The following is a 25,200-nucleotide window of genomic DNA, read 5'->3' as shown; positions in this document are numbered from 1 at the left end:
TTGGGTTTAGGGTTTAGTGATTGGGTTTAGGGTTTAGTGTTATTAAGATTTAGTTTTTAATGTATGATTTAGGGTTTAAAATTTTCCAATGGTTTACGGTTTATCCAAGATTTAAGGTTTATAATTTAGGGTATATGATTTAATATTTTGCTAACGGTTTAACAATATATATTTTTTTTTTGTAACTATTTTTATGTATTTTTATTGTTTTATTTTAAAAATATAATCTTATTTGGAAATTCAATTTTGTTTCCTTTTTTGAAAGATATCAAATATCAATTACTCAAATACTATTGGTTGGTGAATCTAGAGGTTTACTATTGGTTGGTGAATCTAGAGGTTCACCCTAGGGGGTGAACCCAAGAATTTCTCATAATTTAAACCTTGAAATGGCTTTCTCTAGATTATGTCTAGTGTCTTTGGTATTATATTCTTGGGTTCACCTCTAGGTTCACCAACCAATAGAATTTCGTTATTTCAAATTCGACATCTTTTAGAACAAGAAACAAAATATTGTCAAGTTATATTATGTTTTTAAAATAAAAAGTAAAAAAAAATAGTAGTTACAGAAAAAAAAAATTTAAAAAATATTTTTAACGTCGTCAGCAAAACACTAATCCCTAAACCCTAAATCGGAAACCCTAAATCATTGGGTAAACTCTAAACCCTTGGATAAATCATAAACTCTAAATCAAAAACACTAAACACTAAAACCCTAAATCCTAAATCCTAAACCCTAAACCCTAAACCCTTGAGTATTTTAGTGCTTAGTGTTTTTGATTTAGAGTTTAGGATTTATCAAACGGTTTAGGGTTTACCCAAGAGTTTAGGTTTAAGGATTTATGGTTTAAGGATTAGGATTTAGGGTTTAGTGTTTTCCTAACGACGTTAAAAATATTTTTTGTAATTACTACTATTTTTTATTTTATTTTTTTATTTTAAAACCATAATATAACTTGACAATATTTTGTTTCCTTTTATAAAAGATATCAAATTTAAAATAACACAATCCTATTGGTTGGTGAACGTAGAGGTTCACCGGATATTTCTTATCATAATCGTAGAAATAGTGTTACCTTCCTTGGCTTTAAACAAAACTGAGATCATAAATAATATTTGTGTTATTTTTAACTATATTACATATTTCATAAATAAAAATGAATGTAATTGGGAAATGTCCAAATTAAATTTATAGAAAATATAATCCAAAAATTTAAAAATTTCAATAATATTATTTATATATTAAAGCACTCTCGCATATTGAGAATGATACAAAATTTACTAACCAATCATGTGTCACTCCTCTAGAGATATCCACATCATTTATAGGGCTTTTTGCAGAATTGACCTATAACTTAAAGTCAAACACAAAACTAACCTCCATTTTTTTTGAAAATTGGTTTTGCCCTATTCACCCCACAAGTTCATATAATTTACGGAAATGCCATCAATTTTTTTTTTTTTTTTTTTTTCGAAAATGACATTTTTACTCTCTCACCCTCATCATCTTCAAGTAATTACAAGATTGCCATTGTCATCAATACCACAACCACCATGAACAACCAATTTGAAGCTCTTAATGCTCCCAAAATCGATTTACCCTTCTTCTTTTTCCATTCTTGTGAACTAAACACAACATATCTCTCACTTTCTCTCCACAATGAGCTAAAACAACCCAAGATTTTGATTCTAAATTTTTTATGGTTCATAGAGTCATAGAAGCTAACGATTCTGGGTGGGTTACTTTCGTTTGTGATTCTGTGTGCTTGGAGAAGCCTTATGTATGCTAAGGAACTTATCTCACCAATTTAAGGTATGACATCGAGTTTTTTTCCAGATTTGTTCGTCAGACGACTTACTTGGGAAGTCGTCTGGCTGTAGACAACTTACCTGGAAGTCGTCTGGTCAACGCAGAGGTTATTTTTGCAATTGACTTTGAAATCTGTAACCTGAGACGACTGAAAGTTAAGTCGTCTGTTTTTGTTTGGTTTCAAAAAAATTTCCAAAGAACCTAGACGACTTACATTTCAGTCGTCATAGGTTAGTTTTGCATTTGACTGGATAATTTCAGAAGTTTGACTTCCCCAGACGACTTACATTTCAGTCGTCTAGTGAAAATTAAAATAATAATATTTTTTTAAAAGTAGACGACTTACAGTTAAGTCGTCATAGGTTAGTTTTGCAATTGAAAAAAAAACTTCAAAATTTAATTATACACAGACGACTTATACTTCAGTCGTCCACGAGACGACTTACTTGTAAGTCGTCCAGGATTTTTTTCTGAGATTCTGGTCAAACCTCGTAAATCCTGGACGACTTACATTTCAGTCGTCTCGTGGACGACTGAATTATAAGTCGTCTGTATATAATTAAATCTTGAAGTTTTTTTTTTCAATTGCAAAACTAACCTATGACGACTTAACTGTAAGTCGTCTACTTTTAAAAAAATATTATTATTTTAATTTTCACTAGACGACTGAAATGTAAGTCGTCTGGGGAAGTCAAACTTCTGAAATTATCCAGTCAAATGCAAAACTAACCTATGACGACTGAAATGTAAGTCGTCTAGCTTTTTTGGAGTTTTTTTTTAGCCAAACAATAGTAGACGACTTATTTTTCAGTCGTCCGAAATAACAGATTTCAAAGTCAATTGCAAAAATAACCTCTGTGTTGACCAGACGACGTATAGTTTAGTCGTCTGGACAACTTAGATTGAAGTCGTCCGCGTCTTCTCCGCTAGTTTTTAAGTCTTCTACGTTAGTTTTTGAATAACTTGTATTTTTAAGAGTGATAAGTAACTTCAAGATATGTAAAACTCATATTTACAAAATATGTTCTCTCCCTTAGTTTTACTAAATTTGACTAAGTTTTTCAACGCAAACTTATAATAAAATATGATATGCTTTGACTAGTTACTATTGTTTGTTTCCATCTCTTAAGTATTATTGTTATAGACAATAATGATGACTATTGTTATGAGTTGGAAGAAGGGTTAAAATACTTCTTAAAATGTTGTATCAATATAAAGCTAGCAACATTCTTGTTTATTAAGATGAGAAAAAGACCATTGGAGTTTATTATTGCATATGAGAGATCCAAAGATAAGAAAAAGACTACTGAAGTCTATTATTTCATTGATTTGTAAATGTGTAAACACATTGTTAGCACATTTAATACATCTTGGAAAATATTATTACTGATTTTACAAAAAATTCACAACTAAAAGAGTAGACATGCAATTCACAAAACAGACCACAAACAAAACTATTATAGATCATTCCTCTACAAAGACAAGCTTGGATTCCACTTGAGTAGACAAGACCACACGACTTTTAAGAAGTCCAGACGACTTCTAAGAAGTCCAGACGACTTCCAAGAAGTTCAGACGACTTTGTCAGAAGACTTTTAGGAAGTTCAGACGACTTCCAGACGACTTTACAGGAAGTCCAGACGACTTTACAGGAAGTCCAGACGACTTTACAAGAAGTCCAGACGACTTTGTCAGAAGACTTCCAAGAAGTCCAGACGACTTCCAGACGACTTCCAGACGACTAACAGGTAAGTCGTCCCAGAAGTCTTCCAGATCTGAAAAACCTGCATATTAAATCCAGATCTGAAAAACCTGCATATCCAAAAACGTTCAAATGGCTTAAAAACAGAAAAAATGTGTGAAAGATTAAATAAATCTACCATTACAGAACACACAAAAATACATATCTAAAAATAATAGATCTACCTTTAAATTAGTGGAAGATGAGTACCATCTAATTAAAAACTGCAAAAAAGATAGATTAGTAAGAAAGACATGAGACAAAACTGGAAAATTCATATAAAGTTTGGTGTTTTCAAGTCAAAGAGATTAGAGTGGGTTTGGAGAGTTTTAGTTTGGGAAAAAAGTAAGAACTTTATACAACAAGAAGTTCCCAAATGAAGAAAAATCAGACATAAGAACTTACCAAAACGCTCAGATCTATTATGAAAGGGAGACTTCGTCAGAAGACTTCCATGAAGTTCAGACGACTTCCCTGAAGTCCAGACGACTTCCCTGAAGTCCAGACGACTTCCCTGAAGTCCAGACGACTTCCCTGAAGTCCAGACGACTTCCTGGAAGTCCAGACGACTTCCTGGAAGTCCAGACGACTTCCTGGAAGTCCAGACGACTTCCTGAAAGTCCAGACGACTTAGTCAGAAGACTTCCAAGAAGTCCAGACGACTAACAGGTAAGTCGTCCAAGAAGTCTTCCAGATCTGAAAAACCTGCATATCAAATCCAGATCTGAAAAACCTGCATATCCAAAAACGTTCAAATGACTTAAAAATAGAGAAAATGAGTGGAAGATTAGATAAATCTACATTTATAGAACACACAAAAATACATATCTAACATTAATAGATTTACCTTTAAATTAATGGAAGATGAGTACTGTTTGATTAAAAACCTGTAAAAGAGATAGATTAGTAAGAAATACATGAGACAAAACTGAAAAATTCATATAAAGTTTGGTGTTTTCAAGTCAAAGAGATTAGAGAGAGGTTGGAGAGTTTTAGAATGATGAACATTACATTTTTGTTGCAGCCATTTGAGAGGAGGAGAGAGAATGTGTAAATTTTTCTTTATATAGGGAGACAAAAAAATCCAATTAGATTAAATATTTTTTACTCAGACGACTTCCTGGACGACTTACATTTCAGTCGTCTGGTGAAGAAATTAAAACAGACGACTTACATGTAAGTCGTCCAGAAGAGTCTAATATTTTTAGCGGGAAATTAAATATTTTTAGCGGGAAACTAAAATAGAAGACTTTCCAGACGACTTACAAGTAAGTCGTCTGGTTTAAATTATTTAAGCGGGAAAATAATTTTTTTAAAAAATTTTAGGCGGGAATATTTGGACGACTTACATGTAAGTCATCTGTTTTAATTTCTTCACCAGACGACTGAAATGTAAGTCGTCCGAGTAAATTATTCAACAGACGACTAAAATATACGTCGTCCGAGTAAATTATTCAACAGACGACTGAAATATAAGTCGTCCACACCCTAAACATAACCCCTAAACTTAATTATATAATTAAAGACTTCATAAAATCAAATCAAACTTGATAAGTGTTTACTATACACATAAATAAACACATATATGTGAAAACTAATTTTTGAAAAAAACATTTTAGTTTTCCAAAATCTAACCCTAACAATACATACAATACTACAACATATGTTTGCCAAATTCCTAAACCAAAGTATTTCATGATTCACTACTTCCACTCATCTATCTTCAAAACAAATCAATTTTATCATATCTTAATTTATATCACTTAAAACTGTTTATAATTACTTGATTTTTATTTTTCACGCATCAAAATATTTTTTTACAAAATTTATAAATTATTTTTAAAATAAACCGGTACCAGACGACTTACACTTCAGTCGTCCAGACGACTTCCAACATCTCAGACGACTCAGACGATTTACTAGGGCTATATTCGTAAAAATGACTTCTGTTTTTTTGTTTGGTCACAAGGGGCTGAGCTGTAATTTCACTAGGCTTTTAGGTTAGTTTTGCATTTGATTCAAGTTTGGGTATAAGTTTGGGGTTAAAATCAAGTTGTGGGTTAGTTTTTGCAAAAATCCCTCATTTATATGTCAAAAATTAAAATAAATACAAGAGAGATATTTCAAAACTTTTCCATCGCAGCCTAATCAAAGCGTCTTAATTAACCCAGATTAGACGGATGCTTGGTGGACAAGCGACTCTATAATTCAAGGACCCGGTTTAGCGATCTCAGTGCAAGCAGGTGGAATCATCTGTCCGGTGAGAACAGGCTTCATGTTAGCACATGCCCCCACAGCTGGTCCTTCTGGACCGTTGTGGACCAAGTTGATGTCAGCAAGAGCAACATTAGTGCAAGGTGTGCCTACGCTGCAGATTAATTTCACCGCAATCTTTGTCGCTGATGTGCCTTTAATGTTCTTGAAAGTCACGTCCGATAATTTCACTTTAGATGGTACCTACACATATATTAATAGAAGATATATTTATAAGTTCGATGTATATGATGTGACAAAATTTAATTTTGTTTTTTTTGTTATAATATTTGATTCGGTTACATACCCCAGCTTTGCAGTCGGCATACCACTACAAGAAAACAGCGGTATTCTGACGGACATTCCGACGGAAAATGAAATCCTCGGAATATACCGAGGAATTTCCGAGGAAATTCCGAGGAAACACAAAATTGGGATTCCTCGGAATTTCCTCGGAATATACCGACGGAATTCCGAGGAAACCTCAGTCCGTCGGAATATTCCGAGGAAATTCCGAGGAACAATGTGTTCCTCGGAAAAAACCGATGAATTCCGAGGAAATATTATAGCCGTTGGAGAGCCGTTGGGGGATTTTACAAAATTCCGAGGAAATTCCGACGAACTAGCCTTTTCCGTCGGAATTCCGTCGGAATTTCCTCGGTATGTCGGCAGGATTTAATCTATATAAACAAGCACTCCTCTTCCTCTTCATTCACTCCATATCTTCATCCTCCCTCTTACTCTATTTACACACGAATTTGATTCATAAAAAATATGTCTTCTTCAAATTATTTTCGTTCTTGGATCGATCGACCTCATTTGGATCCGAACACGAGATTGCTTACGGAAGAATACCAACGAGGTATAACCGAATTCATGGGGTTAGTTCACCGACAACCGGAAGCAAAAACAGGTATGTTAAGATGTCCTTGCTCTAATTGTAAAAATAGAAAGGTTATTAAAGAGTGGGATGTTTGGACTCATCTATATTTGAGTGGGTTTACACGAAGTTACAAAATTTGGTATCATCATGGGGAAACTGATTATGAACATGGTAGTACTAGCGAACCTCAGCCAGCGGTTAGATTAGAAGAACCAATTAGAACGGATGTAGATTATGGTGTAGGTACTGAGCAGATGGTAAATGATCATTTTAGAGGGGAAGATTTACCCAATGCAGAAGCTAGGAGATTTTATGATATGTTGGATGCTGGAAAGCAACCATTGTACGAAGGTTGCAGAGATGGTCATTCAGCTTTATCATCTGCTACAAGATTGATGGGCATTAAAACAGATTATAATTTGGCTGAAGACTGTGTGGATGCGATTGCTGATTTTGTAAAAGGTATTCTACCCGAGGATAATGTAGCTCCTGGTTCATACTACGAGGTTCAGAAACTCGTAGCTGGTCTTGGTTTATCGTATCAGGTAATAGATGTATGCAGCGACAACTGCATGATTTATTGGAGGGCGGATGAACAGCGGGTTACATGCAAATTTTGTGGAAAGCCTCGTTATAAAGATACGAGTGGAAGAGTTCCAGTGCCATATAAAAGGATGTGGTATTTACCTTTGACGGAAAGGTTGCAGAGGTTGTATCTGTCTGAACGCACAGCGCAACCAATGAGATGGCATGCGGAGCACTCAACAGATGGTGAGATCAGACATCCTTCAGATGCAAAAGCGTGGAAGCATTTCCAATCAAAGTATCCCGACTTTGCGTATGAGAGAAGAAATGTCTACCTTGGATTATGTACTGATGGTTTTAGTCCGTTTGGCAAGAGTGGAAGACAGTATTCTCTATGGCCCGTCATTCTTACACCATACAACCTCCCCCCAAACTTGTGCTTGCGACGAGAGTTTTTGTTTCTCTCGATTCTCGTTCCCGGACCAGAGCATCCTAAGAGATCACTTGATGTGTTTCTTCAGCCACTAATATATGAGTTGCAACAACTATGGGCTCAAGGTGCTGAAACATACGATGTTTCGTGTAAAGAAAACTTTCAAATGCGGGCAGTACTAATGTGGACAATAAGTGATTTTCCAGCATATGGTATGTTGTCTGGATGGACAACGCATGGAAGGCTATCATGTCCATATTGTCAAGATAACACTGATGCTTTCCAACTAAAACACGGAAGGAAAACGTGTTGGTTTGACTGTCACAGGAGATTCCTACCACCTGATCATCCATATCGTAGGAGTAGGAATTTGTTTACGAAGAACAAGAGGGTGTTTGACAGTCCACCTCCGGAAATTTGTGGGAAAGATTTGAAGATACAACTAAGAGATTTTGGTGCAGAAAGGACGCCAGAAGTCGGTGGACATGAGCGTTTTCCGGTAGATGCTGTTGGAGAACTACATAACTGGCACAAAAAAAGTATTTTCTGGGATCTGCCATACTGGGAGGATCATCTGCTAAGGCATAATTTAGATGTCATGCATATTGAGAAGAACTTTTTTGACAATCTCATGAACACGATCCTTAATGTTCAAGGTAAAACAAAGGATAATTTGAAGTCAAGACTGGATTTAGTCGATATATGTGCTCGTTCAGAACTTCATGTTGATGAGAATGGTAGGGCTCCTTTTCCCATATACCGACTTGATGCAGCGGGAAAAGATGCGTTCTTTGATTGGATTTCAAACGATGTGGAATTTCCAGACGGTTACGCATCAAATTTGCGTAACTGTATCGACAGAAAGGAAGGAAAGTTTACTGGCTTGAAAAGCCACGATTGCCATGTAATGATGCAGCGCCTCCTTCCGTTCGCCTTCAAGGAACTATTACCACGAAATGTTCATGAAGCAATTGCAGGGATAAGTGGTTTCTTCCGCGATTTATGCACGAGATCAGTGACTCTTGAAGGTATTGAAAATTTGAAGACTAACATAGCCGTGATTCAGTGCAACCTTGAGAAGATATTTCCTCCCTCATTTTTTGATGTTATGGAGCATCTTGTTATTCACCTGGCAAGAGAATTGGAACTTGGTGGTCCTGTGCAGTATAGATGGATGTATCTGTATGAGCGGTATATGTTCCATTTGAAGAAGATGGTGAAAAATTTAAGTAGGGTGGAAGGTTCTATAGTCGCACAGATGATCAATGAAGAAACTTCAAACTTTGCCGAGTACTACTTTCCAGCAGAAGTTCAGACCAAAAACAGAAGACCTGCTCGGCATGATGATAGAGGCGAACGGGCAACATATCATGTTACGGTTCCAGACATTTTCACAGACGTTGGACGACTTAGCGGAAAACCAAAGGACCGTCGACTTACTGAGCAGGAGCGCAGTCATTTGCAAACATATTTGCTCACCAACTGCGAAGACGTTCTTCAATATGAGAGGTAAATAAATGAGCTTACAAATTTTTATTTTAACAAGTTGAAATTTAAATCTTAATTAATTACATTATTGTCATCATATACAGGATTTTCATGGCAGAAAAGCGGTTCGAGTATAGATACGCCACAGAGGACGAACTAGAAGAAATGAAGCAGAGAGAATTTAGTGGATGGATGTTTACTTATGTGAGTGCTTTAAACAAATTAAAATATATTTTATCACATATTTATACTAATTCACATTTATTGATATAATATATATATATGTGCTATTAATAGGTGTCTGCTGGTTTGGCCAGAGGTGAAACATTTGACGATTGGATACGTGAGATGGTCGTTGGACCAAACTTTGTTGTGAAGTCATATCCGAGATTTTGTACTCGAGGATATGCATTCACAACTCAGAAGAGGAGACGTTCGAGTACGACTTATGATGCTGGCGTTTGTTCTGCATCAGGAGATGATGTATACTACGGACACATACATGAGATTTTGGAAATTAAGTATTTGGGCATGGTTGGATTGCGCTGTACTGTTTTCTATTGTGATTGGCACGACAACACCCCAGATCGAGGTGTGAGAACAGATGCATTTGGTGTTACATCAGTAAATTCGAGGCGAAAGCTGCAATATTATGATCCTTTCATTCTTGCTTCTCAGGCCGATCAGGTAATTAAATGTTAATTATTCAGAATGATTCATCATCATGTGTATTAATTTATAATTTTTCTAAATGTTACAGGTTTGTTATATCAAGTACCCCCGGGTAAGGAACAGAGATGATCCATGGGTTACTGTTACAAGACTCAACCCGAGAGGCCGAGTTCAGGGAAGTTCTGAGCTGGAAGACCCACTACAACCAAGCAAATCCGGCAACTTAAGTGCAGCAGAAGATTTAGCTGGAGTTGGCCTTGTAGTCGATTTAACCGACTTTGGAGAGGAAGCCGTCGTTCACGTAGAGGATGAACCAGTGATTGGAGAGTTTCACGAAGATCCAGATTCAGATTCATCTGGTGATGATGACTCGGAAACAGACTACCATTGAACTTATTTATTTTTTTTTTAAAGAAATACCGAGGAAATTCCGAGGAACACTTGATATAACCTCTTTCCTCGGATAATAGTTATTTGGTTTATCTAGCAAGGCAAAGCTGAATACGAATTAAAAACTACTCAGAACACAACCAAATAAAACGAAGAAACCATGTAAAAGAAATACGAACTCATAATTAAGAAACCCAAAAAAAAACTCAGTTCAAAATTAACAGAAAATAAGACCATAAAACGTTAGAATAGAAAAGAAAATAAAATAGCCGGTGATAGCTCCTACTCCTCGTCTCCTGCTCCAGATGTTCCTGCATCGTTGGGTCTCTTGGACCTCTTTCTTACCCTGTGTGTACCACTCGAACCCGAACCAGAGGTGGATGGAGAGTTGTCCCGATGAACTACATCATCCTTTTGGCAACGACACGGCCTGATACGTAAAATGGCAGCCCAGATCTTGTGTAGCATGTCGTTGTTTGTCTTTATGCTCTGATCTCTCCAATGTTGTTGCTGGTGCGAAGTGGCGTTCGGTGGAAGCTCTTGCAGCTTGTACTGGCTGGAGTCTGATGGGAGTAGCTGATGGGGTTGTGAATCATCTGGAATGGCTTGTGCAGCCTCATCTTCTCCTTCTTCATCAACCACGCCCTTGCCTTTGGTCTGATATTTTGGCGTGAAGAAGGATGGCTTGTCTACTAGTGCGGTAGCAGGGGGTAGGAACTCAACTGCAGCCTCTGAAAGTAGAGAAGTGAGACCGATCTGAGGTAGGTGGCAGTAGAGTGTTTTCTTCGCTCGGTCCTGGAATACGTAGACGTAAGGACCATCCCGATGGATCCTCGAGTGGGGACCAGCTATGAACTCCTTACTTACTAGAGAAATGACATCCAGGTAGTTCCAAGCAATGTTGTTCGATCTGTCCAGTGCTACCTCCTGGTTCTTGCAGTCTACACCCACATGTCTAAGGATCCGAGTAATCACTGCACCAAATCCACATGCATTGCTCTTTTTTTTGGTTACTTTCCCCTTGTATCCTGCTAAGTTTGCGGCCAGCACCGCTCCCATGTTGAAGGCAGTAGCAGGTGGGAATGTAGAGTTTCCAAATGCCGGTAGCAAATGCCTCACACCTTGGTACAGGAGGCACAACTCCCATTGCGTGACTGATGCGGCTGTGGTTGTCCCGTATAGCAATGAGCCAATGAGGCGTGTGGCATATCTCAGTACTGGGCTCCGGATAAGTGACTCCTTTGCCTGAGAAGATCAATAAACCCCTGTGCCAATCGTTTCCCAGAAGTTCAACAACTCTGAAGTCCAATAAAGACCAGATGTCCTCTCCCCTGCACTCAATCCAAATAGTCTGCAGAGGTCCATCTTTGTAATCGATCGATTTGTTTTTCTTCAAAAATGCATCGATCGATGCGTTTTTAAAAAAACATACAAGATTTTCCGAGGACATTCCGAGGAACAATTGAGATTCTCGATCGATCGATGGGATTCTCTCATCGATCGATCACAATCTTACGGCCCGGTCCATCTTTGTAATCGATCGATTTGTTTTTGTTCAAAAACGCATCGATCGATGCGTTTATTTAAAAAAAATTACGTTTTGAAACCCCAAACACTAGTTCCTCGGAATTTCCTCGGAATATTCCGAGGATATTCCGAGGAAGAAGAGGGTTTCCTCGGAGTTCCCTCGGAATAATCCGAGGAAATTCCGAGGAAATAGGGTTTTTAAACTGAAAACAACGTTTTGCCGTTTGAATAACACCTATATAACCCTTATTAAGTGTCTTACGTTCATTATGAAGACAAAAATTTGTTCCTTACCGTATAATTAACACTTTTCCGATTGTATGAACGAAATCTCGCAACATAAGACAAACACTTATACCTTTTAATGAACGGTAAAGGGAATACTTTCAATTAGTTTTGAAATTTTTTATTTCATGGTTTATGCTCATCTATACAAAGAATCCTCAATGGTATGCATTACAATTGTATAAGAAATGAAATACGGCAAAAAAAATTGATGTTTTGAAACCCCAAACACTAGTTCCTCGGTATTTCCTCGGAATATTCCGAGGAAATTCCGACGGATATTTTACTATCCGTCGGAATTTCCTCGGAATATTTTCATTTTACCGGGCAAATATTTCGCGAAAATTGAAATTAGAATTCCGACGGAATTCCGACGGATAATATCCGTCGGACCCTAGGTTTTATAACCACGAGCCACTTCTTCTTCCCCATTTCTTTATTTTTCCTCTGCGCGACTCCTCTCTTTTTTCTCCGTCGATTTCCCCCTGAAATCCGACGATATCTCCGGCGATCTCCCCCTTTTCTTACACAAATCATGTAAGGACCCTATCCACTCTCTTAGGTTCTATTTGTTAGGTTTTGTGTAGTTTTGATAGATTTTTGTTAAGGTGATTGGTTAGGATTGTGAATTCTTTGTATAATAGGTTTAGAATTGTGATTTGGTTGAATGATTTGTTTTGTTGAATTGATTTAGAATTTTGTATAATTTTTTTTTCTATTTATAAAATCGATTTTTGTATATAAAATCGATTTTTGTATTTTAAAAAATGATTTTTCTATATAAATTCGATTTTTGGACTTTACAAAAAAAAATTTCTATATAAATTCAATTTTTTGGATTTTACAAAACATTTTAAATATCTATAAAACTTTTTTGTGATTAAAAACTATTATTGGGATTTAAAAATATTTTTAATATATATATATTATTAAAACTATTTTTTTGTAATTATTAAACTATTTTTATTTATTCCAACTATTTTTTGTTTATTAGAACTATTTTTATATATTTATTAAAAATTTTAAATATATATAAATCTTTTTTTGTGATTAAATTATTTGGGAATTTTTTTTTAAAAAAAATTAATTTATATATTTATGTATTTATTAAATATATTTTTTAAATTTACAGGTCTCATGATGATCCGACCCGGCCTCGACAGCGTCGTGGTCGTGGTGGTACGGGGAGCCAGTCTCGGGATTCCAGCCATTTTCAAGATTCCCCTTCGCCCCACAGCTCCAACCATACATCTCCCTCTGCTGCACCCGCTCCTGCTCCTCTCGCTCCCGCTGCTGCATCCGCTCCTGTTCATCCGGGTCCTCCGGGAGTGATGCGTGTTGCGGAGTTGGTTCAACAGCCCGGTCGTGACCATCTTCCGTATCTCACTCCGTATCCACATGGACGGGGTCAAACATGGTAATTAAACATTTTTTTTTCTTTAAATTTGGATTCATTATTAACCGTTTGTTCTTTTACTAAGGTTCAACCGATCCGGGAACGGGATCAGCGCATGGATCAACCGTATGATGTACTCGGCTCTCGACAGTGGACATCCGACTTTCACTCACTTCCCAACCGACAAGCAGGTTCTGTGGTTTCGTCAGTTTGCGGTAAGTATTCTAATTTTTACTTATATTTTTAATCTTTAATATAAATTTTCTACTAATTGTGTTTTTTTCAGCAAGAGTTCAACTGGAATTCCGATGAGACGCTCTTTATCTATCACCACTTCGTCCATAAAGTAATGGACAACTATGGGAAGCAGATCCACGAGTGGAAGAAGAAGTGGGAAATAAATAAGGTTCGATTTAATTTATTAAACCATTTTTTTAATTTATTAAACTATTTTTAATTTATTAAATTTTTCTTTTTTTTTATTAAAAGGTCCCAAAGTCGATGAACGACACGGTCTGGAAGGAGTTGTGTGCGCATTGGGATAAGGAAGAGACGAAAGAAACTTCTTCCACCAACTCCACCAACCGCAAGAGCGACCGTAAAGGGAAGGGCATCTACAAGCATAACTTGGGTGCTCAATCTATTGCCACTCTCGGAGATCGCATGGTAAGTTCAACCGTTTTTCTTCAATTATTTGAGTTTCAGAATTTAAATTTATTGTGCATTTCTTCTAATTTCTAATGTTTCTTTAATTTATGCTTTTTTTCAAGGCGGAAGAAAATGATGGCGAGCCGGTTGATGATCTCGCCCTAATGAGGAGGGCGTATACCAACAAGAAGACCGACCAGATTGATGACGGTCTTGTGAGGGACGTGGTCGACCTGGTCCAAACTCAGGTGGTAGACGAAGTGTCTCAGCTTCAAACCGAGGATGACGCTTCGACGGCTTCGACCAACTTGTCCCGGTTTCGAATCAACGAAATCGTTGAATCCGTAAGTTCTTTGTTTTTAAAAGTTCAATTCATTTATTTTTTGGTTTAAATTTCTAAATTTGGCTTTTTTCTATTCAGTCGGTTCCAAAGAAGAAGGGACGTTTGGTCGGTTTGGGTCGTCGCACCCGGTCGGTTCCCCCTTCTTCTGCACCACCGCCCTTCGTTGATCCAGAAGTACTTACGGCCCAGTTGAAGGACAAAGATGATCGTATATCTTTGTTTGAGACCCAGATGGCGGCTCAACAGGCGGGCTATGAGGCACAGAGGAGGCTGAACCAGCAAATGATGGAGATGATGCAGAGGATGTACCCGAACGAGGTGTTCCCGGACGTGCCAGACCCGTAGTTTTTTTTTTTCCACAAACTCGGAATGTTTTATTTTTATTTGTGAAACTTTGAATATTAATTAATATGATTTCAATTTTACTTTTAATTTCATATTTTCGAATTTAAATTTCAGAAATTTTATCTTTTTAAAAAAATTAATATTTTTTACATTCCGAAGAAATTAATTATATTTTTCACTTGATCGATCGATGCGTTTTTGTTCAAAAACGCATCGATCGATGCGTTTTTGTTCAAAAACGCATCGATCGATGCGTTTTTTAAAAACGTTCGGGCTATACCGAGGGACAGGTTCCTCTGTTTATTCTGAGGAACTTTTCCCTCGGTATATTCCGAGGGACATATCCCTCGGAAAATTCCGAGGGAGCCGTCCCTCGGAAAATTCCGAGGAACTGGTCCCTCGGTATATACCGAGGGAAAAGTTCCTCGGAATAAACCGAGGAAAATGTCCGTCGGTATACTCCTATCGATCGATGTATATATGTCCAAAAAACGCATCGATCGATGAACTTCCGAGGAATTATACCGACGAAGTTCTCCCTCGGTATATTCCGAGGGCATTTCCGACAAACTAGTGATCCTCGGAATTTCCTCGGAAATTTATTTCCTCGGAATTCCGACGGAAAATTCCGAGGGATTTCCGAGGAAAAAATAAATTCCGAGGAATTATTTCCGACGACGTGTTTCGTCGGTATGTCGTCGGAATAACGATATTCCGACGAAATTCCGACAATTTTTTCCCTCAGAATCCTTGATGTTTTCTTGTAGTGTACGGACAGTACTCTTGGTCGATGAGAACAGGAGTGCTAACATTGTCCATTGTGATATCCTCAAAAATAATGTTGGAGGCGATACCGGGGGGAGATCCAGGCCATGTCTTGATGCGAACACCATTACTGGTGTTCTTGATGAGGCATTTCCTCACGGTGACTCCTCTGACTGGTTGCTCATTAGGGTACCTTCCAAGACTTCCTACAGCAATGCCGTGTCCTGGTCCACATTCCACATTCTCAACAATGAGATTTTCAGTACCATCTCCTATGGAAACGCAGTCATCTCCGGTTTTAACCTTTGCCCCTATTAAGTTCACGCCAATGGACCTTCCGATGTGGATACCATCGGTGTTGAGACTCTCCGGAGGTGCATCAATACCAATATTCTCAAGAGTTACGTTCTTGCAGTTGAGAACGTTCATGTGGAAAAGTTTGCTGTTCGTTGATGTTATGCCGATAATTTTCGAGTTTGTTAGACCCGTGAATCGTATGTTCTGTTACCAAAAAGCATATATACTCATTTAAATATAGTTTATTATCATTAAAATTATAGCTAACGTAAGTGAATGTTCTTACAATGGGGAGAGAGTTGCACTTTCCAGTTTTGGCGCAGTCATTGGCCTTCCAGGCGAGTGAGCCTTGACCGTCGAAAATGGCTCCGTTTCCGTTCAAAGTGAAATCAGCAAGATTAGTAAAATCAACCCATCCAGAGTTAGGCTTAACGGCAGCGACCGTAGCTGGAGCTTTCATATTGCCACTCATTTCGAAAGTGACGGGACCCTTGCATGGACCTAAGAACTCACCAAATAGTCACCCTTTGGCACTGTAATCGTGCTCGGTCCTGGTGCTTCACATGCTGTTTTCCACACAGCCGTAAATGCCTATATATAAAAACCATACGTAACTTAATAAAATAAATGAGAATAAAAACGTATAATATATGTAATATCAGATTTGGTACGTACCGCAGTGTCATCGGTTGTTCCGTCTCCTTTGGCTCCTGCTGCTTTAACGTCAAGTGATCCTGCGGCTCCTGCGGCTCCTGCTGGTGCAGCTGCAAGGCCTCCTGCGGCTGCTGCTGGTGCTGTAGCTCCAACCGGTGCAGCTGCATTGCCTCCTCCGGGAACCGTAGCGCCAAGCGGTGCAGCTGCGCCGCTTCCTTTGGGTCCTGGATCAAGGGGTGCCCCGGTTGCTATTGTGTTGGAAATAACCACTACTAATACAAGAAGTACCGTCTTTGCTCTGCGCAAACCCACCATTTTTATTCTCTTTGATTTTGTCTTATTTATACTAGCTTTTTTTTTTTTTTTTTTTTGTTTTTATGTTTTTGGTTCTGATGATGAGACGAAAGTCCGTTTTATAGCAGCGCAGAAGGAAATTGAAAACCACAAACTCCTTCTAACTAGCTAAAAATAGAATGATATAGAATTAGCAAATCATGCGCGATATCCTTCTGACTTGGTGCGTTTTCTATAAATGGGGTGTTATTTATGTCAATATAACTTCCATTTTTTTCATATAGCTAAAAATATACGTAAACATGTTCTCTTTTTTTAACATGTAGTTAAGTATATATTTATTTACACATAAATATTTGAGAAATTCTCTTATATAGTCATTTTAGTTTAATTTCACAAAAAAAAGTTTTACTGGAGGGTATGCATTTATACCCTTAAGGTTAACTAATATAAGACTTATGGTTTAGATCAAGGGGTTGGGTTTTGGGAATGAATTCAAAATTTTAAAAATAAAAAATAAATATTAAAAAGTTTCAAAATAAAAAAAGCTATTTTGAATATTTTTTTAGAACTATTTTTATGACAAACACTTAAAATGGCTATTTGAAAAAATTGTCATAAATATTTACATATATATTTTATTTAAATATACTTTCATCATAATTTTAAAACTTGTGTCTCATCTTAGAGTGAACAATATTCCAGTTTACGACTTGGTTTTTGTTCGGTTTTAGGGACGACAAAAGTTGAAATTTGGTTTACTTTGATGCAAGTTATTTTGGTTTAGTTTGGCTTTTGTCTAAGTTATGTTCAAGTTTAGTTAAAATATGCTCAAAACATAAATAAATATTTACTGAGATAATATATATTATATTATGTATGATATGTTCACATTTGGTTTCAATACTTGTTATTAAAAATATACTTTCGATTAAATGTGATTCTATGTAAGCACAATGTAGGGACCAAGTAGAATCTAATAGAATTCTGATCTTAGTTATTTGAGTTAATTTACAATGGTATGCCACTCATTAATGTAAGTTTTTTTAATTTTTTATTTAAATAGCCTAGAATAGATACACTCCTATAATTATGGGAGTGCATCTTTTATTCTTCAATCAATTGTTTAATTCTTGAAAATAGTTGTAGGCAAAAATCCATATATGTTAATGTAACCGATTGTGCACATAAATATATTTCATACGATTTCCAAAATATGCAATTTTTGCATTAAAAAAGTTAGATCCAAAAATATTTAAACAAGTAAATAAAAACTATATTTTAGGTTCAATAAATATGTCATAGCTTGGATACGATTTGGGCTCAACACATGGATTCTCCTTTTCGTATTAAACGTTTTAGTATATGGATTTTGAGTTCCATTTAAATTTTCAAAAAATTAGGAATTTTTTTCATAAAATTAACATTTGTAGATATCAAGTGTCTCGACCACTGGGAGACTAACAAATCTTTAAATGTTTGTTGTAAAAAAAATAACATTTGTAGATATTGGTCATTCAAAACATATAAAACAACTATTAAATAATGTTAATAAAACACATTATACAAAATTTAATTATAAATTTATGTTATAAAATTAAATATTTAAAAATAGACAATCAAGCGCGGGTCAAAATTTAATCTATACTATTAAAGCAGAATCTTTAATAGGATTATGCCTTTGAGTTTGTTACATAATACCACTCCTATATTTATTAGTTATGTTATTAATTAATTAATTGTTATCTAAATCTAAAAACGTATTATAACATTTAGAAATAAACGTATTATAGCATTTAGAAAGAAGCTGTTTCCATATATATTCTAATCTCCCTTATATTAAACTAATTAATACTCCTATAAACGAACCCATGAAAATGATATGCTTTACATGTTTCTTCTTCTCTTAAAAAAATTAACCATTCCACAAATGTGTGAATTAATCGTGGCATATAATAAACTAGGATAAGATCCGCGTTTTGCGCATGGGTGAGATTAAAATTACAATATTAAAATGATATAAATATATATGCTAAATTTTAAATAAATCATGAATACTAAATTGATTTTATTTTACATGCATTATAAATCACGAAAACTAACTGTGTAAGTTGAAAGTAACATGTCCATATATATTTAACAAAAAAAAAAAGAAACATGTCCATATTTACAGAAATTGTATAAAATCCTTGCTCTAGATATGGTTAATTTAACAATTATAAAAGTATGGAAAAATTTAATAATTTGTTTAAGAAATAAAAATTTGAAGTCCATATTCATTTTTGTTTTGTTTTTTCGCAGGGTTTATATAATATCCCATTTGTTCATATTTAGCCTTGAAGCCAGGCTTTTCTGTTTCTTTTCGGGGGGTAAATTACCTACACCCCAAACAACAGTTGCATAAATTGGTTAAGGTTTAAAGGCTTCTACATCCAGGTATGGGGTTCAAATTCCAGACTATACAATTTTTTGCAGATTGCGCATTATAGGAGGTCCAGGTTTCAATTCACGGAGGAGAAAGCGATTTATTAAACAATTATGCAGACTATGGAAGAAACGCTTATAAGGGATCTTCAACATGGTGCAAGTAAAATCCGGCCAGACATAGGTCTTCGTAGGACAACTCAGGTGATGCAGTTAGGCGTAGATCCTCATAAGGCATGTAGTATTGTCGGTTGTCGAATATTCTATGTAATCTTTCTCATAATTGTAATATCATAATAAATCAGCGTTTAAAAAAAAAAATTGAGTTCCAGAAATTATGTAAAACTTGAGCAATAGCACCATAAGGTACCACTTAATATGAACATACCTGTAAGCAGTGTAAAAATACATGACTTTTAGCACATGACATTATTTGTAAATACAAACTAATTATTAAAACCAGGTTAACTTACCCAATCCCCTTATTAAAGAGAGATGAATTTGTGTGTCCTCAAACCATAAACTGGCTAACCAATTCTTTCTTCATGGTATCATGGATCATGTCTCTTTATCCCATTTAAATATAAAACAATATTAAAATGCTTACAAAATAACATATTAGAATACTTTGATAACAAAATTGAGTTAAAGAACAACTTACTTTGGAATCTACCAAAATCATTTCTAGGGTCTCTCCCACAGGACCCGAGTATTGCTTCCATGTTCGAATCACTTTCACTCTTATTTTCCACATTGATTTGTAAGGTTCCAAATCGTTGACAAAATCAAAACCAGCCATTTAAATCATAACAATGTTTGAAAACGTATATATGTTTGGGAGGTGTGAAAAGAAGGGATCATAAAGGTTAGAAGGAACAAAGCATTTGTTATATAGAAGAACCAAACAGAAGACCCCATTAGTGCAATAGGTGTAATAAGAAAATATAATATATGTAATTAACTATATATTACCATGGTCACATAAATACGCTGAAAGTTCAGCTACTCTTATGCACATATATAAAATAATTGATTTGGCATGATTTACTCAATTAACGATTTAAAACATTACTATGTTAGCGGTTACAGTAGATAATAAATATACCTTTTCCAAAATGGTATAGGAATCAATCCCATCTCTACAATGTGAAGCTGATAATCTCGCCATGAATTCCCACATTAAATTGATAATTTTGTTGATTGTGTAATTGCATATTTTAGAATCTCAGAAACTTGATTTACTCTGACAGTTGACATAAATATAGATGGGTTTATTATCATTTAAATGTATGTGTCTTTACTGCTTAAGACAAACTTAAACAAAGCTAAATCTTTATGGGATGATATCGTATGTTTCCTTTTTTGGTGGGTTGATTGACCCATACGAGATGGAAATTTTTAGGCCTGGGCATTCGGGGTCCCAATCGGATTTCGGTTTTATCCATTCGGGTTTAGTTTTTCGGGTTTATCAAAATCAGTCTCATTCGGATTATATGAAAGTTCGGTTCGGGATCGGTTCGGGTTCTATCGGGTTCGGGTCGGGGTTAGTAAATCTTCAAAGAACCGGTACAACCCAATATACTTTCGGGTTTTGGTCCCAATCGGTTTTTTCGGTTTAAAAATACATAATTTTTACCTATTTTATAACCAAAATATGAGTAGAATCGGTTCTTCAGTTTTAAAATACCTGATTTGTACTTATTTTGTAACCAAAACTTAAGTAAAATCGATTCAAAAATAAGGAACATCAACCGTGATCATTCAAAATCAAACGAAAAGTAAACATATTTACTGATAAAAAAAACCAAATAAATAAAAGCATAAAACGAAAACGAAGTTCTCATGAAATGAGAAACATTGTTAACGAAAACAAAATCTAAATCTAAATATTTCAAGATTCAAAGGCTATCTTCAACCATCATACTTCATGTAATAGAACCAGCAAACTTCATGTAATAGATAAGTATTTTAGATGTTCAATATTTTTTAGTGTATTTTGGATACATATTAAGAATTGAGATCATGTTTGGTACAAGATCTTTTCGAGGTTTTGAATATTTCGGGTTCTATCGGATATCCATTTAGATTCGGGTTCGGTTCGGATAATAACCCATAACCCGAAATACCACAAAACAAGATCCATTCGGTATTTACGTCGGGTTCGGATCGGTTCAGATTCATTTTTATCGGATCGGTCGGATTCAGTTCGGGTTTTCGGGTTTTCTGTTTTATTGCCCAGCCTAGAATTTTCGTGGTGATCAAATGCGATGCCTAAAATATTGCACAGTCATTATGACTATTTAAAATATGATTATAAATAAATTATTCATTTAAATTTATGTATTGTCTTGACATACATTTATTCGCGAGTTTAAATTATAACTAGTGTCTTCCTGCACCATGTGCAATAAGAAAATTTTTTAAATCTAACTCATATTTAAAAAATAAATTTTTTTAATATTATAGATTTTATTATTTTCTTACTAATATTTAATATAGATTTCATATATTAAATCAATTTGTATAAAACTAACAAAAATGATATAAAATTATATAATTATGAAAAATTTAGCCTAAACAATATTTATAAAGTTTGTAGATATATAAAAAAACTAATGATCTTACGATTAGATATTTAAATTTCTTAAAAAATTATAGAAATTTTGGAAAGCTTTAGTAATACAAATTGTATAATTATACAAAAATAATAATATTTCAAAATTTGAAATATTATATATGAATATATTTATTTTATAGATGATGTATGAGCTATTACCATATTTTAAAAAAAGTTTATCAAAAAGAAATATTAATATTAAATGTAATATATAAATTATTACCATATTCTAATAAGTTTGCCAAAAATATAATCAACATTAAATTAAATTATCCATGTCATATTTTTCCGGAATCCATGTCATCAATTTCAATAGTCATGTCATATTTGTTTTGTGAAATTGATTGTATAGAGTACATGTGGCAAAATCACTTCGCAAATATAATCTAGTGGATATCACCTTCAGTTTTCAGTTGCTTGCATTCTAAGCATGAAAATGTTGCATGTTATATGAAACTTAAGAAGTGACCCACATAAAGTAATTTATGCAAGACAATACATGACCGTAATTCATATTCATAGTTTCTTGACCTTAGATCATGTCCATATGATCATAATTCATAACAATGCATGTTGTGAAATCATCTGCTATTTTGCCTTCTCTTACGAAACTATGCTTGTGCAGGAATGGAAATGCTAAGCAACTATTAAAGTTCAACACAGTGATCACTTTATATGTGCTATTCATTGATATAAGTTAACAGAGTAGTGATCCCAGTGGTAGCTGAAAATCACATCTGAAAAACTCACGTATTATAGGAGGTTTATATTGTGTCATTGCATTTTCCGCATAAGAACATATCAATGGCATTCTTAATAATTACTCTAGAAAAAAATGGGTATAAGTAAAATGAAGCTAAGGAGAGCTCTCTGGTCGACATGTCATCAAAATAGTATGTTTGTAAATATAGTACATATTAAATGTTATTTTTTTATTTTGATTCATCTTTAATAATAAAAGGATTATTCTGATGTTTTCTACTATTACACTTTATGATCATTCAACTACTAATAATATCACGTTTCATGTACATATATGTCAGACCATTATTTTTTACATAACACTATATAGATATAATCATTTTAAAATTTATATGGAACTTTTTAAAAAGTTTCTGTACAGATACTACTCATATGAAGACGATATTAAACTCTAAATTCTTTACTCTAATATTAAACATTAACCTTGAAAATCACTTCTCCCTAAACCCAATATGATGTACAAATAATCATCTAATTAATACTTTATAGTATAAAATATCTCTCAATTTTGGTATATTTTTAAAACAGCATATAGGAGTATGGTTAATATTTTAAATTTAATGTTAACTATTATCCTAACATTTAGGAATAACCAAATCATCGCCCTAACAATATTTTTGGTTTTCTTAAATGATACTCCCTCTGTTTCAAAAAGATACATATTCTAGAAAAAAAAATATTCTAAATACATTTTTTGTATTTTTACAATGCCCTTTTTATCAACTAATATTGACTAATTGTAAGTTTCAAGAAAATTATTACATTTTCTAAATTTTTATTGGTTTAAAATTATAAGAAATAGATAATCACAGAAAAATTTGCATTTAATATTGATATTTAATATGTTTTATTAATTGTGTGAAAAAACTAAAACATGTATCATATTGAAACAGATGGAGTATAATAGAGCCAAAGCCTGTATTTTTAATATTTAAGTCCTAGAAAACTCAATACTTTGTTAGGAGTATATAGTAAAAATTTAAACACTTTCTTAAAAAAACATTTTAAACACGCTAACCCCAAACCAACTTAGCTAAAATCCTATATAGTACATAGAATCATCCCATTTAAAAAATAAGATAATAGAGCTATATAAACGTCAACTGTATTATATATATAAATATATATATATAGTTTACGCACGTTAGTTTTATACACATAGAAGCAGTACACTTTCATATTTAAAGCACTTCAGGTTTGTTTATTATCTAATGGGTTGGACTGAAGGTATTTTTCAGGTTATGCCCAAATCAAAGCTCATTAATTTTCCTATATGTTTTGTTGCAAACGTATTATAAAACCCGTATAATACACTATATTAGTTTTTTTTTTTTTAAAATACACTATATTTAGTTCTTGTTTTTAATTCAAGTAAACAGAATTTAGGCTACACATTTTTAGTTTTTTAGTTTCATCGAATATTAAATTATGTAATGAGGAATATGCTTTGTATTGTATTTGTAAACATAATTTTTTGATATATATATTAAGATTTAATAAAATCAATACAACTAGAACATATAAACTCCTAAAATTAATTTTGGAGTAGAAATATTTGCGAAGATAAAAAATCAATACTATTGTATATATTGGACATCAATAATTAACATAACTTCATCTCTACGAAAAAATATTATAAGGAAATAAATCTCGCACTTTGAAAGTGCGGATCAAATCTGATAAATCAGAATGTTTGAATAATTAATGAAATAAGAATAATAATATGAATATTTATATGATCCAACATCAAATATTAGATATCCCTAATTATTTAATATAAAATGGCCTCTAAAACACTACCTTGATCTTCTTTAGATCAAGGCCGGCTGGCGCCACAAAGAAAAACGGTCAACGTTACTTAGACCACCACCATCGGGGACTCTTAACCCAGTTTCAAAACAAAAGCCCAATAAATAAAAATAAATAAAAGGATAAAAATGAGAGAACCGGTGTTTAATTTGGGTCTTTTGGAGTCGGTAAGGACCCTTACGTGTCACTTGATGAATGGAACTCCCATTTATGTCTCTCTCTCTCTCTCTTTCGTCGGGCAAGAAAGCCGAAATCACTTCTTGTCTCTTCCTCCCCAAATCTCGATCACTCCTTCTCTGTCGATTTTGATCTCCATCTTCGCTGGTGTCAGGATTGTTATTACAAAGGCGATCCAATCTCGATCACTTCCATCTTCTCTGTCTGGATTCAAAGCCGATTATGTTTTGTTTCACCGAAGAACCTCAAAAGAAGAAGGAAAGATAGAGAAAGATAGAGAAAGAGAAGAATTCAAAGATGAATTCAAAGACGATTTCTCGTTGGACCCTGTAAGTGAAGAAAGCTCTCACCTTTTATCTTCGAATGGATCTATGAAAGGAATGTTCTTATTAGTGTTTAGACTTGTTTTGTTGTTGCATGCATCATCGAGCTCGTTGGGTCTTGCTTAGTTCTTGAGTTTGTGTATGGTTTTGTTCTTTACCAATGGGTATAGAATGGATTTATCAAAGATTTGTTCATTATCAGTGTTTATTAATTTGATTAGTTTGATTGGTTATAATCTCACTTTTAAATCTTTTGCTCTCTGATAGGTTTTAAACACTCAAGTAGCAAAGCACTTCTCTGCTTTGTGGTTCTTATGAAGCAAAAGTGTAGTTTAGCTA

General features: G+C 34.5%; 1 protein-coding gene across 1 annotated transcript; it reads right to left on the bottom strand.

Annotated features, from left to right (window-relative positions):
* Positions 1-15,414: 15,414 nt before the first annotated feature.
* On the bottom strand, positions 15,415-16,837 carry LOC111211646 (exopolygalacturonase clone GBGA483-like). Its single transcript, XM_048773342.1, has 3 exons — positions 16,477-16,837; positions 16,088-16,392; positions 15,415-16,005 (listed from the first exon to the last, which is right to left on the bottom strand). Exons 2-3 carry the CDS (start codon positions 16,271-16,273, stop codon positions 15,481-15,483), a joined length of 711 nt encoding a protein of 236 aa, XP_048629299.1. The 5' UTR covers positions 16,274-16,392; positions 16,477-16,837; the 3' UTR covers positions 15,415-15,480.
* Between the last annotated feature and the right edge of the window lie 8,363 nt (positions 16,838-25,200).

This window comes from Brassica napus, unplaced genomic scaffold (genome assembly GCF_020379485.1).
Source record: "Brassica napus cultivar Da-Ae unplaced genomic scaffold, Da-Ae ScsIHWf_2387;HRSCAF=3085, whole genome shotgun sequence".
Classification (NCBI taxonomy): domain Eukaryota; kingdom Viridiplantae; phylum Streptophyta; class Magnoliopsida; order Brassicales; family Brassicaceae; genus Brassica; species Brassica napus.
The sequence above is the reverse complement of the archived record's forward strand: the minus strand, read 5'-3'. Positions and strand labels throughout refer to the sequence as shown.

Excerpts from the sequence above, each read along its gene's own strand:
- LOC111211646 (XM_048773342.1), bottom strand. The coding sequence starts at position 16,273 with ATGAGTGGCAATATGAAAGCTCCAGCTACGGTCGCTGCCGTTAAGCCT. Across the intron at positions 16,006-16,087 it reads AGTGCAACTCTCTCCCCATT|AACATACGATTCACGGGTCT; the intron begins GTAAGAACATTC and ends TTTTGGTAACAG.